At 39.9% G+C, this 18171-nt stretch overlaps 1 protein-coding gene across 1 annotated transcript; it reads left to right on the top strand.

The window, feature by feature from the left end:
- The first annotated feature begins 11230 nt into the window (after positions 1 to 11230).
- Positions 11231 to 16539, top strand: LOC309808632 (UDP-N-acetylglucosamine--peptide N-acetylglucosaminyltransferase 110 kDa subunit-like). The gene is made up of 2 exons (XM_082629127.1): positions 11231 to 14823; positions 15554 to 16539. Exon 1 carries the CDS (start codon positions 11442 to 11444, stop codon positions 14580 to 14582), a length of 3141 nt encoding a protein of 1046 aa, XP_082485253.1. The 5' UTR covers positions 11231 to 11441; the 3' UTR covers positions 14583 to 14823; positions 15554 to 16539.
- The last annotated feature ends 1632 nt before the right edge of the window (positions 16540 to 18171 follow it).

The raw sequence follows: 18171 nt of genomic DNA, 5'->3' as shown, positions 1-18171 counted from the left end.
TGTGTAAAACTCAGGAGGTATTGATATCCACTTTTTGGCCTCTGAACAGGAAACAAAGTTGTTTTGCAGTGATAATAAAGAATGAAGTAAATGCAAAAGGATACAAAAGACAAAGTACTGAGGGAATGTATTAACAAAACGAGTCAAACTAAATTCTGGTGAACTGGGGCCTACGATTGTACACACTCCATGGAAATACCCCAGCCTAAATACTGGCATAGGAGGAAGGGTACTGCGAAGCCCATCACAGTATAATCCTTTAAAATGTCCCTTTCAAGGTTGGCTCCACTCAACACTGAGTATAGGAAATCTTCCCATCAGGCAGAAACACTGGCTGCCCAATGATTGACCAAGAAATTTACACACTAATGAATAAATGATGCTAATTTATTTCTATCCCTGACAACGGGAAACAGCACACACTCTGGGTCAATGGTATGTCCTCTTTCCCACTTTTCTAAGTGGTAAATTATGTTTTTCCCTTCATTGCTTTATATCATGTGTGGCAGGCATGATGGGAAATGGCTATCAATGGTTCTGTTATTGATTTCTACCTTCATTTCACTGTGGCTAAAGAAGATACTTTGTATGATTTCAATTTCTTAAAAATGTATTGGTACTTGTATTGTGGCCTAAAATATGGCCTTTCCCGGAGAGTGTTCCATGTGTACTTGAGAAAAATGTGTATTCTGCTGTTGTTGAGTGGAGTGATCTATATACGGCTGTTAGGTTTAGTTGGTTAAATGTGTCATTCAGTTCCCCTACTTCTCTACTGATCTTCTGTCTAGATGTGTTTTCCATTATTGAAAGCAAGGTATTGATCTCCAACTATTATTTTAGAACTATCTATTTCTTCCTTCAATTCTGTCAATGTTTGCTTCACATATTTGGGGGTTGTTTGGTACATATATGTTTATAGTTGTTATATCTTCTTGATAGATTGAACTTGTTATCAACATATAGTGGCCTCCTTTTCCTCTTGTGATAGTTTTTGATTTAAAGTTTATTTTGTGTGATAGTAACATAGCCATCCCAGATCTATCTTCCTTCCTTCCTTCCTTTCTTTTTCTGTCTCTCTTTCCTTCTTTTTTGTTACTATTTTCATGGGATATTTTATTCTATGCTTTAACTTTCAAGCAACTTGTGTCTTTTGAAATCAAGTGAGTTTTTTGCGGACAGCATATACTTGGATTATGGTTGTTTTTAAAGTCCATTCTGCCAATGTTTATCTTTTTATTGGAGAGCTTAATCCACTTACTTTTTCAAAACTTACTGATGAGGAAGAACTTAATTCTGTCTCCTGCTTGTTTTCTGTATGTCTTATGCATTTTTTGCCCCTGATTTACTCCATTAGTGACTTCTGTGCTTAGCCGATTTTCTTGTGGTGAACTCTTGACTCCCTTTTCATTTCTTTTTGCATATAGTCTATTGATATTTTCTTTGTGGTTCTCAAGAAGATTCCATTTACCATTCTAAAGTTAAAACAATATAATTTCAATTGAAACCAACTTCAGTAGCACACAGAAACTCTGTTCCTCTGCAGTTCCATTCCTCCTCTTTGCATTATTGTTGTCACAAATTACACCTTGATACTTTGTGAGCCCAATAACATGGATTTATGATTATTTTATGCATTTGTTTTTTCAATCATGTAAGAAATAAAAAGTAGAGTTACAAGCCAATAACACAATACTAGCTTTAGTATTTGCCCATGTATTTATCTTTACTGGAGATTTCTATTTCTTTCTACAGCTTCGAGTTGCTGTCTAGTGTCCTTTCATTTCAACCTGAAGGTTCAATTTAGCATTTCTCATAGGGCAGTGGTAGGAAGTTGTAAAATAAATGCCCTCAGCCTTTGTTCATCTGGGAATGCGTTAATTTCTCCCTATGTTTTGAAACCAGTTTGGCCAAATATAGAATTCTTGGTGGACAATTTTTTTTCTTTCAGCACTTTAAATATGTCTGGCCTCTTGCTTCCATGGTTTCATATAGGAAATTAGCTCTAATCTTTTTTTTTTTTTTTTTTTTTTTTTGTGGTACGCGGGGCTCTCACTGTTGTGGCCTCTCCCATTGCAGAGCACAGGCTCTGGACACACAGGCTCAGCGACCATGGCTCACAGGCCTAGCCGCTCCGCAGCATGTGGGATCTTCCGGGACCGGGGCACGAACCCGTGTCCCCTGCATCAGCAGGTGGACTCTCAACCACTGTGCCACCAGGGAAGCCCAGCTCTAATCTTTTTGAGGATCCCTGCTTTGTAACAAATTTCTTTTTTCTTTCTCCTTTGGAAGAAAAGATTCTTTCTGTGTCCTTTGGCTTCTGAGAGTTTGATTATACTGTTTTTTGCTGTGGAGTTCTTTGAGTTTCTCTTAGTCCTGAAATCAGCCAAAGATTTATAGCAAGCAAACACATACTGAACCAGGGAAGAGGCAATTTGAAAATGGCAGGAAAGCTTTGTGGCATTTTTACTTGCCCTTGCCCCATCCACTGTTAGTGTAGTGATGGTCTTAAAGTGGTGGAGTCTTAATGCAGTGATAGTCTTAAAGTAGCAGCAGACCATTCCTAGTATGGGACCCTCAATCCTGCTTCAGGAGGGAGCAGAAGAGACCGTACTGTCAGATTATCATGTGTATCTGTTCTAACCTGTCTGGGAGCTACCTGAAGGACTGACACAAGATGCTTATCTCTGTCTTAGCTAACTTGGAACACAGTCTGGAAAAGCAGCGGTCATTGCTCAAAGAAAGTGCAAGGTGAACTAACAAAGCACAGATGGCTGGGGCAGAAGACTGTGCATTGAAATACAATAGACCACAGAAGATGCAGGAGCCAAAGTTGGGGGAGATTCTTTGGGAAATTAGAACCGACAAAAAGTACACACGTGTCCAGAGAAATTAAGAAAGCCACATGCATACTCAAGATAAGATGCATGTTCTGAAAACACCAGAGGAGTCTCTAAGCTTTGACCATGGGCTGAGCCCTGAACTCAATGCGGGTCAGCTAAATGTTGAAGGAGTGATCCAGCAATCTGCACAATGGGCAGAGGTGTGTGGTTTTGAGTGTGCATGTGGATGTGCTTGTGTATATTTGTTTTTGTTTGTTTTAGGTGCAGGAATTCAAGGAAATCTCTGTCAAAACATTAGCTAAACATGAACTAAAGGAACAGAGACTTCAGTGTGTACATACGATAAGGAAAACAGTCATTGCAAAAATAGTTTGGAAAGGTCCCTAAACAGACTACTACAGCCTTCAACAATCAAAAGCCCAGGAAACCCTGGGAAAGTGGGAGAATCTGATTTCCATAGATACCACATTATAATATTTGAAAGACAAATTTTCAACCAAAAAAATCACAAGGTATACAAAGACATGGAAAAGTATGGTCCATTTAAGAAAACAAATTAATTGATGAAACCATCCCTAAGGAAGCCCAGACATTTCTCCATTGCATATTCTTGGCTCCTTTGTCATAGATTCATTGACCATAAGTGCATGGGTTTCTTTCTGGGCTCTCTATTCTGTTCCAGTGATCGATGTTTTTGTGCCAGTACCATACTGTTTTGATTACTGTAGGTTTGTAGCACAGTCTGAAGCCAGGGAGCATGATTCCTCCAGTTGTGTTCTTCTTTCTCAAGACTGTTTTAACTATTCAGGATCTTTTGTGTTTCCATACAAAGTTTAAAATTATTTGTTCTAGGTCTGTGGAAAATGCCCTTGATATGTTGATACAGACTGCATTGAATCCGTAGATTTCCTTGGGTATGATGGTCATTTTAACAATATTAATTCTTCCAATCCGTGACTATGGTATATCTTTCCAGCTGTTTGTGTCATCTTTAATTTCTTGTATCAGTGTCGTATAGTTCCCTGGGTACAGGTCTTTTACCTCCTTAGGCAGATTTATTCTTATGTATTTTATTCTTTTTTACGTGATTGTAAATGGGATTGTTTCCTTAATTTTTCCTTCTGATAGTTCACTGTTAGTGTATAGAAATACAATAGATTTCTATATATAAATTTTGTATCCTGCAAATTTACCAAGTTCATTTTTGAGCTCTAATAATTTTTTGATGGTGTCTTTCAGATTTTCTATGTATCATGCCATCTGCAAACAGTGACAGTTTTACTTTTTCCTTTCCATTTTGGAGTCCTTTTATTTATTTACTTTTCTTGTCTGATTGCTGTGGCTAGGACTTCCAAAACTACCTTCAATAAAAGTGGTGAGAGTGGGCATCCTTTTCTTGTTCCTGATCTTAGGGGAAATGCTTTCAGCTTTTCACCATTGAGTATGTTAGCTATGAGCTTGTCATATATGGCCTTTATTATGTTGAGGTATGTTCCCTCTATGCCCACTTTCTGGAGAGTTTTTACCATGAATGGATATTGAATTTTTTTCAAAAGCTTTTTCTTCATCTATTGAGATGATCATATGGTTTTTAGTCTTCAATTTGTTACTGTGATGATAAGAGACCTAAGACAGCTACAGAGGCTAAGTGACCTTTCCCTCCCTGAATGGGTAGGTATCCTTGTTCTGCCTTCTAATTGAGTTAGTATCTGAGTAAAGAACTGCCAGGTGTCATTTAGTTCACAGTACACTGCTGTGGCAATATAGAAATGAATTTGCCTAAATCATTTGGCTTTTCTAAATTATAGTAAATGAATATACTGAATGAATACTTCAACTTAAGGAAATGTTCTTAAAAATATATTAATGTAGGCACTTCAGTGGAGAATTGAAAGCAAAACAAATAACTCAGGTAAAGGGTTGAAATTAAGGTACACTCAGTTGTATCCAGTTTCCTTCTGTAAATCTCTCTTTTTAATTAGAGTGGACAGTCATTGGAGAATATCTGACTTGGGGCTAAGGAAATCTAAGCCTTCTTGGCCACACTGTATTCTCTTATGTCGTTTAATAAAGACACCAGTTGGGTTGCTGAAAAAGTAGTGGGAAAAATCAATCCCTCACATCCAAAGGGCGGCTCTTGAAAATATGTGGATTGTTGTAGTCATTTTGCTCTTCTGGCCTCAGAAGTTCTAATCTTAACCTTAGCCCTTCATGCAGAGAGACTTTTTAAACCAATTCCCACATTACTCATTATGTGACTGTTGAATAAGAGAAACCCAGCTCTTTTCTTATGCTTTCAACCAGTTATCTTCTTCAAAAATTTGTTTGGATTGTTATACCTTAATCTTGCCTGGCAAGGGACTTATGGGAAGGTTCTTATTGTTTGAAAGTTTGGTGCCAGTATCTGCAAAGAAAGAAGAAAGTAAAGAAGGAAAGGTGTGTTTATCAAACATCCCAATAGTGACGGTGTGTGAAAGCAACTTTTGAAAAAGTTTATCTGTCAGAGTTTAGCCGTATTATTACATTTTATTTTATTCATTGAACATAAATAATTATCAGTGAATCCTTTCTAGATTTTCTAGTTTCCCAAAGTTCCCTGTATTCACATTCTAAGCTGAAAAATGGTATTTTAAGTCACTGCTCTCCACCTTATATTATTTATAATCACCCTCATGACCTCTTCCTTCAAAGAAACGTGATCCTGAGAAGTGTCCTTTGTTTGTCTTTGTGGAATAAGTGATGGGGATGCATCCTGGAGACCTGTGAGATGTTTAAATTGTGGCCTAATGAAACTAGGATGGAGAGTTCTGGAAAGATCTGGAAAGATGGCTGGTAGAGTGTGGCCAGATGTGGGAGAAGAGACACGTACAGAGGGGGGAGAGGAAATTTTCAGAGGGAGAAAATTAAACAAAGAATTCAATAAGTTTTGTTGTGTGGTGTGGGATGCAAGCCTTTCTCTCCCCCTTTCCTTCACAATCTCTTTGTTAAAGACTGTGTTTTTCATTAGTTTGACTAAGATAGGATTGGCCGTTTTGTTTGGATACTGAGAATGGACCCATGGAAACAGTTACATTTGGGTTATCTCTGACTATCTTTAATGAAGAACATAAATATCGGCCACACTATCTATGCACATGCTATCACCATGCCTTTTTTGTTCTCTGTTCATATATCTAAGTCCTCTTCTTTGAGGTCAATCTCAAATCTCATCTGAAATGTACATTTATTGATAGATTCAACCCATAATGAACTGTCCCTTCTTTGTCCTCCTTAGGCTCTGATTATTTATAAAAACTCATTTTTGAACTTAGAAACTGTCCAATATGATATATTAGTTATTTCATCAGCATCTGTTATATCCTCAACACAGTTATAAGCTTTTGTGGGGCTGGGCTCATACATTCTGTAATTTTTCTCAGTACTTACACTTACTTTGATAGAAAGCGCATCCATTCATCTAAACATCATTTATTGAGTGTTAATTAAATGTCTCAACTCAGTAAATATTGTTTGAATGAATGCATGCATGAATGAGGGAGTATGCAATAGGTAGCCTAATGTACCACCCGATGTGAAAAAACCAAAAACGTAGACACAAAAGCAAGCCAAAAAGTGGCCCAGGACTTTCTGTAAAATATCCTGCTTTTGTTGGATGAGGCCATGAAAATCAAGATGCTCCTGAAAGGTCTTAAGAGCTGACCAAGAATGGTAAACAATTGAAATTCTCTCAGGCTTATTCAACCCTATCACTGGACACATTTATACCTCTCAGGAATGTTATTAAAAGAAGAGATTAATAAAGCTTTTAGAGATGAGTTGATAAATCTCTAAATATTTAAATCTTCATTTCCTCCTAGGTTTCTCTAATTTGGGTTTCAAAAGATTTCAAGAAACCACAGGATAATTAAAAAATTAGACATTATCTTTCTTACCTTCATGTTTTTTGATGGTAAACACATTTTATTTTCTCCATAGTGCTGCCCAATTTCCACCAGTACAGTTCTTAAGTGAATTTTGCTCTGGATGGTGGGATATATAAGATGTAAATGAATTGTTTGTATATGTTTTAGAATTCTTCAAAAGGGCCTGGCCATGGAAATGCATTGAATATTACTTAAATAAGTAAAGTAACTTCCTCAGAATTATTATTCTATTCTGGTTAGGATACTCTCTGCCCTGGTTTGTTAAAATTTCCCTCTAGAGTGGTTTTAATTTTGTTTCTGGTAGGGTCCTAGGATTTATTGCCACACCCATCCTGCATCTGTTTTTCTTTGAATTACTCTCCTTGCAGTTTCTGATTCCTACAGGGCCTTCCAGGTTAGTGACAAGCTGGCCATCACAACTCTGGGAAGGACAGGCCTACTTTTCAGAGGTGTTGATGTTTTCTGTACCTGAAGGTTTTCAAGAGATATCAGTCTTCCTCACCACCTCCCTTGGCCCTCTTAATGGACTAAGCAGTTCCTCATGAAATTTCTGTAGGATATCTGTACTAACTTCTCAATATTGTTCCATCCTGAGTCTAAATTCCTGGCCTCAAGGTAATGTTAGATTTCTAGCTCCAGCCCCTATTTACATAAGGCCTATACTAAGGAACGGAACCATAGACATCAGTCTGCTCTTATTTCTCTGGATTTAATTTCTCTGTTACTTTCTGAAACATGCAGGTGTTCCTTTCTTTCTTTTAATCTCAGCTATGTGCTTTTAACTTTTTCAAAATTGACCCAGAATTTACATGTGTCTCCAGTAAGAGTACATTAAATTGAGCTTAGTCTGCTCTTCTACTGGCATATTTGAGATCCAAATAATTTGCTACTTAACTGGATTCAGTTACCTGTATATTTCAGGCACCTAAAACTCACCATGTTCCAAATTTCCCCCTTTATTGTTAGTAATTTTCTTGGGAATCTGGATAACATTAGATGGAATAAAGTTAGTGAGTGGCCCAGGATTGCCTGAAATTTTGTTTGTCAGAGTGTCCAGGGAAAGTTAAGCAAAGAAGACAACCAAATGAAAAGCAGAATCACATTATTATGGCTGAGACAAGATTCCACGCAGAGCTCTCTGTAGAACTGGGTTGGGTCATAACTTATGCCAGAGCTCTAGGTGGGGTTGACACCATCTCATGCCAAGCTCTCAGTTCTGGGCTAACGTCATCTCTGGTCCACTCTATGGAGTGGAAACTTTGGAGGAATGGCCAATGTGTTCTGCGGTGTAGGAAGAGGGAAATTGTGAATGTTCCTTTCTAAATTGTGGAGGAACTAACCACTGTAAATGTGCCTTGAACTATGGTGTTTCATTTGACCAGTCAGATCAATGACTTTCCCCTTGAATGAAATGCTGCTACGTATATGAGCAGAAAAACAAAACTGGTATAAGGAATAGATAGCTAGTGGGAAGCGGCCGCATAGCACAGGGAGATCAGCTCTGTGCTTTGTGACCACCTAGAGGGGTGAGATAGGGAGCGTGGAAGGGAGGGAGATGCAAGAGGGAAGAGATATGGGGACATATGTATATGTATCACTGATTTACTTTGTTATAAAGCAGAAACTAACACACCATTGTAAAGCAATTATACTCCAATAAAGATGTTAAAAAAAAAAACTAGTACAAGGAGATGGAGAGACTGGGAGTCTTATTTTCCCAGCAATTAACTTTTCCTCGACCATGACCTTCCCTTTGAGTCTCCTAGACCTTGGGGATGATCGCAACCCCTTGGGTTGGGTGTTTGCAACCCCATCTTCACTAGAACCTCTATAGTTAACTTTGATTTTTCCCACTCCGTCTATCCATCCCATGTATGCAGTCAGACATTTGATCTTGGACTTTTACTGACAAAATCTCCTTGAATATAACCATTTCTTTTCACTCCCACTGCTACTGCTTTTGTCACTGCCTTAACTAGGGCTTTATCTTTAAGTCCTTTATATAAATATAGAAATAAAATATACAAATAAATAAAATATAATATTAATTCTGATGATTTTAAAGTCTTTTCTTGATAAAGACTTTTCCTGATAAAGATACACAATATCTTATATAACTATTTTTGTATTATCTGTTCCTTTCTTAGAATTTTAGTCATATGATTCTATCTCTTGGTATGTCTAGAACTTTTTGATTGAATGCTGACTATTTTATTTGGCTTTTTAAATTTTTCTCAGTGGAAATGTTGTTTTGCTTCAAAATATGTTACTCTACCTGGAAGTAGCAAATCTTCAAATTACAATTTTTTTAAATGCTTTCAAATATCAATACTATAGGTGTCACAAAATCTAGAAAAATGACATTTGAAAATTAACTACTGCCAGATGTGTCTCTATAAAACTTTTTCCCCACTCTTGTAGCTATATATTCTTTAACTTCCTCCTCATATGACAGTTTATGTGTTTTAGAAATAAAATTTTCAGAAATAAACTTTGTAGTTTATAGACATAGATTTCTTTTAACATGGTTGGTTAGAGTTTGCTTTTAGTTATTAATAGTTTAGAAAAGTTTATTTCAGCGTCACAATTTATTATTGATAATGTCACATTAATTTTCATTGTTAACTTTGAGAAAACCTCTATGGATTACTTCCTCATAAATATTTACTATTATAAATGCATTACTGATTTCAGTACTGCTATAGGATTGTGCATTACAGGAATTCTGATAAAATACTCATTCACACCATTCCATTACACACATTATTGATGGGGTATATCCTTTTATTTATTTATTTATTTATTTATTTATTTATTTTTGACTGTGTTGTGTCTTCGTCGCTGTGCGCAGGCTTTCTCTAGTTGCAGCGACTGGGGGATACTCTTTGTTGTGGTGTGCAGGCTTCTTATTGCGGTGGCTTCTCTTGTTGCAAAGCACGGGCTCTAGGCACGCGAGCTTCAGTAGTTGTGGCTCGCAGGCTCAGTAGTTGTGGCTCACGGGCTCTAGAGCACAGGCTCCAGAGTTGTGGCACACGGTCTTAGTTGCTCCGCAGCATGTGGGATCTTCCCGGACCAGGGCTCTAACCCGTGTCCCCTGCATTGTCAGGTGGCTTCCTAACCACTGTGCCATCAGGGAAGCCCCTGGAGTATATTTTTTTTTGTTTTTTTGTTTTTGCGGTATGCTGGCCTCTCACTGTTGTGGCCTCTCCCCGTTGCGGGGCACAGGCTCCGGACATGCAGGATCAGTGGCCATGGCTCACGGGCCTAGCCGCTACGCGGCATTTGGGATCTTCCCGGACCGAGGCACAAACCCGTGTCCCCTGCATCGGCAGGTGGACTCTCAACCACTGCACCACCAGGGAAGCCCTGGAGTATATTCTTGACAGCAGGAAATTTCCGTTTTGACTAAGCATTGAAGAAAACTGAATCTTTGACTTATCTTTCACATGCCTGGTGATTGAAATAATTTTCCACAGAATAACTTCTGGTTTTATATTTTTCAGTTCTTTTTTTCTTCTTCAAATGCACATGCTTTGAGAGCTGTGAAGTGCAAGACATGGCTATACTGTAAGGTGGTTTTTGTCCTTACGCTTCTGTGTCTTGTGCTAGTTAAGTCAGTAGAGTAGTCAGTAAGAGTACTGGAAGTTATTCCTGTAATGGGATATTATACAGTCAGTTACATATGGTGGTGTCTGAAAATCACATAATAGCCTCACTTAAAACATGTCCTTAGCCAGATTTCAAAAAAGCCTGTGACCAATCCAATATGATCCAACATAGCGGACTATGATAGAAGGAAAATTGGCAAAGAAATAGACGCTGGTCTTACCTGATGGAAGTTAAAATATCTCACTTTTGACAATTTTGCAAAAACCTATAATTACATGAACTAATTTCTAGGGTTCTTCGTAGGACCTAAAAAGGAACCCATAGAGTTGTGGAACAACAATAGAAGCTACTGTGATGAGAAGCCCCGGCACCACAACAAAGAGTAGCCCCCACTCGCCGCAACTAGAGAAAGGCTGCACGCAGCACTGAAGACCCAATGCAGCCAAAATAAAAATAAATAAATAAAAATAAATAGATTTATCTTTTAAAAAGTAATACTCAGGTTTGAGTCATGAGAAATTTGATGAGGAGAAATTAGCTAATGTTTTCAGAACTTTTAAAATATCAAACTCAGTCTCTAAGATCTTAGCATTATATACAACATCGGTTACTTATTAGTGGTTTGGGAAGGCCAATTTAAAATTTTCTCATCTTACTGTATTGAAATTCATGGCCCTAATGTTTTCCACGTTGACTATATGAATGATGAAGAAAAGTCAATCATGTATTTCATTTCCAACTGGACAGAAAACAATATTTAAAAAAGTGTTTGGACTACTGACTTTTGATTTCTTCTAAGGCAAATGGATAGGTAATTTTTATTCCCTGATGAGGAGAAAAATGGTGGAAGAGGGCAGGGTTAAGAATTAAGATTTCAAGAGCATGAGAGGTAGATGGCCAACCAGAGTTCCTAAGGTTCGGTGCCTGTAACTGTTGCCGCCGCTTAAGCCTGCCAAAGCAGTGGTACGGCTGCTGCGCTCGTGTTTGCTCCCTCTAGAAACGTTCTTGCCAGTAGTGGCGGCAGCGGGACTCAATTACCCCCTTTTTTCACTCTCTCCAGAAGCTCCAGATGGCGTCTTCCGTGGGCAACGTGGCCGACAGCACAGAACCAACGAAACGTATGCTTTCCTTCCAAGGGTTAGCTGAGTTGGCACATCGAGAATATCAGGCAGGAGATTTTGAGACAGCTGAGAGACACTGCATGCAGCTCTGGAGACAAGAGCCAGGCAATACTGGTGTACTTTTATTACTTTCATCTATACACTTCCAGTGTCGAAGGCTGGACAGATCTGCCCACTTCAGTACTCTGGCAATTAAACAGAACCCTCTTCTGGCAGAAGCCTATTCGAATTTGGGGAATGTGTACAAGGAAAGAGGGCAGTTGCAGGAAGCAACTGAGCATTACCGGCATGCATTGCATCTCAAACCAGATTTCATCGATGGTTATATTAACCTGGCAGCCGCATTGGTAGCAGCAGGCGACATGGAAGGGGCAGTACAAGCTTACGTGTCTGCTCTTCAGTACAATCCTTATTTGTACTGTGTTCGCAGTGACCTGGGGAACCTGCTCAAAGCCCTGGGTGGCTTAGAAGAAGCCAAGGCATGTTATTTGAAAGCAATTGAGATGCAACCGAACTTTGCAGTAGCTTGGAGTAATCTTGGCTGTGTTTTCAATGCGCAAGGGGAGATTTGGCTTGCAATTCATCACTTTGAAAAGGCTGTCACCCTTGACCCCAATTTTCTGGATGCTTATATCAATTTAGGAAATGTCTTCAATGAGGCACGGATTTTTGACAGAGCTGTGGCAGCTTACCTTCGTGCCCTAAGCTTGAGTCCAAATCATGCAGTGGTACATGGCAACCTGGCTTGTGTATACCATGAGCAAGGCCTGATGGATCTGGCAATAGACACCTACAGGCGAGCTATTGAATTGCAACCACATTTCCCTGATGCTTACTGCAACCTAGGAAACGCTCTCAAAGAGAAGGGCAGTGTTGCTGAAGCAGAAGATTGTTATCATACAGCTCTCCAGCTGTGTCCCACCCATGCAGACTCTCTGAATAACCTAGCCAATATCAAAGGAGAACAGGGAAACAGTGAAGAGGCAGTTCGCTTGTATCGTAAAGCATTAGAGCTCTGCCCAGACTTTGCTGATGCCCATTCAAATTTAGCAAGTGTATTGAAGCAGCAGGGAAAACTGCATGAAGCTCTGATGCATTATAAGGAGGCTATTCGAATCAGTCCTACCTTTGCTGATGCCTACTGCAATATGGGAAACACCCTACGGGAGATGCAGGATGTTCAGGGAGCCTTGCAGTGTTATACTCATGCCATTCAGATCAGCCCTGCATTTGCGGATGCCCACAGCAATCTGGCTTCCATTCACCACGATTCAGGGAATATTCCAGAAGCAATTGCTTCTTATCGCACTGTTCTGAAGCTTCAACCTGACTTTCCTGACGCTTATTGTAATTTGGCTCATTGCCTGCAGGTTGTCTGTGATTGGACAGACTATGATGAGCGAATGAAGAAGTTGGTCAGCATTGTGGCCGACCAGTTGGAGAAGAATAGGTTGCCTTCTGTGCAGCCTCATCATAGTATGCTCTATCCTCTTTCTCATGGCTTCAGGAAGGCTATTGCTGAGAGGCATGGGAACCTCTGCTTGGCTAATATAAGTGTCCTTCATAAACCACCGTATGAACATCCAAAAGACTTGAAGCTCAGTGATGGTCGACTGCGTGTAGGATACGTGAGTTCTGACTTTGGGAATCATCCTACTTCTCATCTTATGCAGTCTATTCCAGGCATGCACAATCCTGATACATTTGAGATATTCTGTTATGCCCTGAGCCCACATGATGGCACAAACTTCCGAGCGAAGGTGATGGCAGAAGCCAATCATTTCATTGATCTTTCTCAGATTCCATGCAATGGGAAAGCAGCTGATTGCATCCATCAAGATGGTATACACATCCTTGTAAATCTGAATGGTTATACTAGGGGTGCTCGAAATGAACTCTTTGCTCTCAGGCCAGCTCCTATTCAGGCAATGTGGCTGGGGTACCCTGGGACTAGTGGCGCGCTTTTCATGGATTATATCATCACTGATCAGGAAACTTCACCTGCTGAAGTTGCTGAGCAGTATTCTGAGAAACTGGCTTATATGCCCCATACTTTCTTTATTGGTGATCATGCTAATATGTTCCCTCACCTGAAGAAAAAAGCCGTCATCGATTTTAAGTCCAATGGGCACATTTATGACAATCGGATTGTGCTGAATGGCATCGACCTCCAAGCATTTCTTGATAGTCTATCAGATGTGCAAATAGTCAAGATGAAATGTCCTGATGGAGAAGACAACGCAGACAGCAGTAATACAACTCTTAATATGCCTGTCATTCCTATGAATACTGTTGCAGAAGCAGTTATTGAAATGATTAACAGAGGACAAATTCAGATTACAATTAATGGATTCAATATTAGCAATGGACTGGCAACTACCCTGATCAACACTAAGGCTGCCACTGGAGAGGAGGTTCCCCGTACCATTATTGTAACCACACGTTCTCAGTACGGGTTACCGGAAGATGCCATTGTGTACTGTAACTTTAATCAGTTATACAAAATTGACCCATCTACTTTGCAGGTGTGGGCAAATATTCTGAAGCGTGTTCCCAATAGTGTACTGTGGCTGTTGCGTTTTCCAGCAGCAGGAGAAGCTAATATTCAACAGTACGCACAAAATATGGGCCTTCGCCCGAACCGTCTCATTTTTTCCCCTGTTGCTCCTAAAGAGGAACATGTTCGGAGAGGCCAGCTGGCTGATGTCTGCTTGGACACTCCACTCTGTAATGGACACACCACAGGGATGGACGTCCTTTGGGCAGGGACCCCCATGGTGACTATGCCAGGAGAGACTCTTGCTTCCCGAGTTGCAGCTTCCCAGCTCACTTGTTTAGGCTGTCTTGAGCTGATTGCTAAAAATAGACAAGAATATGAAGAGATAGCTGTGAAACTGGGAACTGATGTAGAATACCTGAAGAAAATTCGTGGCAAAGTCTGGAAGCAGAGAACAGCTAGCCCTCTGTTCAACACCAAACAATACACGATGGAACTAGAGTGGCTCTATCTACAGATGTGGGAGCATTATGCAGCTGGCAACAAGCCTGATCACATGATTAAGCCTGTTGAAGTCACTGAGTCGGCCTAAATAATGACTGTGTGCCCAGGAGAATTACCCCTGTAGCTGAGCCTCAGCCTTCTGGGGGAAAGGGAACTACTTTTTCAATATCATGTTGCAGATGGGTGACACACAATGATAAGAAATAGCACAGCCAGACTTGCTTCCTGCATGATCATGACAGGGAGAGACACAAGAGATGGGAAACTGCTGTTCCACAAGGAGATTCCATCGAATTTTGCCGCAGCCAGGTGTCTGGAAGGTCTGGAAGGTAAGTCTGGAAGGTCTGATCTCCCTTGGTCTTCCAGGGGATGGATGGTTAGTGTGGAAGGGAGATAGAGATTGCCCAGCCGTTTTGTGATTATCATGGATGGATTGAGTCTTCTGAATTAATTTTTTTCTTTCTATTTTGGGTATTGGAGCTTTTAAAAATGTTTGGTTTCAGGTATTTTTATTCATGTGAAGTGTATATGATTCTCTTGAGATCAGGTGTTAAGCTGAAATATTCCTTGTTTTAGTTTCTGAACTCTACAGATAAATGGGGACTTTGCTGGTGTAGTCTTTTTCTAGGTTTTATAAACCGCTTGAGCCTGTGTCAGTCATTTTAGTGTCTGACATAACGTTTGGAACTCTCAGTGCTTTGTTGGTTTGTAGATGATGGCTTCAATTCTTTTTCTGGTCCGTTTCCTTCTTCCCTTCCCCCCACTTTAAAAATTCTCCTGTAACTTGGCTAACAAAAACCAAGTCTGATTCAAAACCTCCCAGAGTGTTTCTCTTAAACACATCATCTGGTGCCAAATGAAGATTCTTAGGAGTGCTTATTAATTATGAAGGGCACAGTTGTGGTACTGTGACTGATGATAATAATAATGGATTTTTGGCCTAGAGTTTTGTCCTATTTCACCAGTGTTTTCCTGTTGACTGCCCCTCTATGCTGCTTCCAAAAGTGATAGTGTGTGATAAGATGTTTACTTTCATTTCTAAAGTTTGTTTTGTTTTAGGTGAGTCCTGTTCTTCCTTTTTCTTTCAGCAGAAATGAAATTCCAGGTAAGTATAAGTATTCAAATATTTGATCAGTAGTTCACAGTTATCTCCAGTACATTCAATAACTTTCATCAAAAAACATGTTATAGGTAAAAAGCTCTGAAGGACCAGCTATGTATATGATAATTATGTTTCAGGCCTTCTAGGGTATTATATATAATAACTTGTCTTCTGGTCGTGGTCTTGAAGTCTTTATGGATTCAGCCTCAGTAGTAGCGAACTGCACTGCTACTTGGTTTGGAGTACAAATTAGACTTTAACCCTCCTGGAGGTAGAGTTTTTGGTATTGAAAACCATAGGAATGAAATTATTGTATTTCAACAAAGGATCGAGGGCTTGAGGCTTAAACAAGCCAACATATGTGTGGGAAGCAGTCAGCCTTGAGAGCACCTTCGGACATGCCAGGCATGCCGCTGCTGCTCGAAGGGACTGTCCCTACTTGTTCCCCTCCTTGTTCCATTCCATGGGAGATAAATCACCAGGGCCCAGAAATCAGAAAGAAAGTAAAATGAGACAAGCAAAGCTGTCTCCCCCTGCACATGCAGGTTATTTTGGATGATTCTGGGTTTATGGGTTTTCTCCCAGGGAAGTTAACCTTGAGCCGAGACAGTCATTAGATAATGTAAACCACCGTCTGGCAACCTTCCCTTTTCTAGTCTATATAATCTGTACCTGTAGCATAATAAAACTTACCTTGCAACCATCAGTTGTCTTGGTCCTTCTGACCCCATTCGTTGGTGCTACTTCAGTTCCTTACCCCGTCCCTTCTGACCCTGGGCGGTGAAATCCTCTTTCTGAGGCTGGTCCATGGCAAGTGGCGCCCGAACAGGGACCTGAAGCGTGAAGGCAATTAAAAGGAAAAGAAAGTGCAGGTAAGAGAACCCTTATGCAAAATATGTGTGGCCACGAGTAAAAGTGAAACTAATAGAGGCATAAGGCAACAGTCAGAAGTAAAAGAAGATGGGGCAAAAGGGCTCCAAGGAGCGTGAATTATTTGCTCAGGTTTTACTTTCCATGCTTATAGCTTGGGGTAATAAAGTTTCTACCTCACAGGTGACTGAATTTTTGCAGCATATCCATGATGTATCTCCCTGGTTTCCTGATGGCGGCTCTGTGACACAGAAATCTGGCAGAAAGTTGGAGAAGATTTAAAAAATTATTATGAGTCTCGAGGGCCTACTCATACTGCTGTTGTTACATTTAGTTTGTGGAATCTGATAAAAATATGTTTAGGTTCTTCTCATGATAGTGTTGATTTGAATGTAAAGTCAGAAAAACATAAGCCTCTGACAGAAGACAAGACTGTATTATCAGCTACTGTGTCGCCACTTCCTAAACCAAAAGAGCTAATTAATTTAAATATTTCAGATGAAGAGGAACATTTTGACTTAACCGATGAGGCTTTTAAACATAAAAGAGAGAGAGAAAAAAAACATAAAAGAGAGAATCATCCTGAGGATGATTTTCTAATGGCTATGATAGATAAGTCAGTGAAAAAGCTGCAAATTAGTAAGGACTGTCTTCCTCAAAAATCTACATCTGTAAAAATGGTCAGTCTCTTGCAACGTGCTGTATAAGCAGCAATAAAACGAGGAGAAGATCCTATTTTCTGTTGTCCTGTCATAGAAAGACCTGATCCTGATCATCCTCAACAGGCTATTAGGGAGCATCAGGCTCTTCCTTTTAAAGTTTTGAAAGATTTAAAATCTGCTTGTGCTCAGTATGGGCCCACTGCTCCTTTTACTACTGCTATGGTTGACACTATTGCAGGAGAAGCTCTTTCCCCCGCCGATTGGAAGTCTATTGCACGAGCTTGTTTAAATGGTGGAGATTATTTAATATGGAAGTTTGATTTTTATGAACGGGCTGCTGAACAAGCAGAAAAGAATGCTACCCATGATATTCCAGTGGATTATCATACGCTGATTGGGGAAGGACCATATATTTCTTTACAAGATTAATTAACTTATACCTTTGTTGCTTATCCTCAAATAAATCATTTGGCATTACAAGGCTGGAGGAAATTACCTTCTACACACAAAACTGAGGATCTTTCAAAAATGAGACAGGGACCTGATGAACCATATGCTGATTTTGTAGATAGATTGTTACAGGCGGTGGGGAGACTCATTGTGGAGATAGATTGTTACAGGCGGTGGGGAGACTCATTGTGGATGGACTCACTGGTACAATTGTAGTTAAGCAACTTGCTTTTGAAAACGCTAATAATGCAGGTCAGGCTGCGATTCGACCTTGGAGAAAACGGGGAACACTGGAGGATTATATTCGCCTTTGTGCAGACATTGGGCCTGCTTATATACAGGGTGCTGCAGCATTAACTAAAGTGGGGTTTAAAAACAATCAAAAGAGAACAAAGACTAGTTTTCAATGCGGAAAGGCAGGTCATTTTGCTGGAGAATGTGGATCTTTTCATTGTAACCCTGCTCCTTCCTTCCCTACTCAAAAACCTCCAGATGGTCCGAAAATCCCTGGTTTATGCCCTAAATGCAATAGGGGAAAACGTTGGGCATGAGATTGTCGCTCAGTGGCCCACAGGGATGGGACACCACTGTCG

The sequence above is a fragment of the Mesoplodon mirus genome (assembly GCF_964341445.2).
Source record: "Mesoplodon mirus genome assembly, chromosome: 7".
In the NCBI taxonomy this organism is placed as follows: domain Eukaryota; kingdom Metazoa; phylum Chordata; class Mammalia; order Artiodactyla; family Ziphiidae; genus Mesoplodon; species Mesoplodon mirus.
The sequence above is the reverse complement of the archived record's forward strand: the minus strand, read 5'-3'. Positions and strand labels throughout refer to the sequence as shown.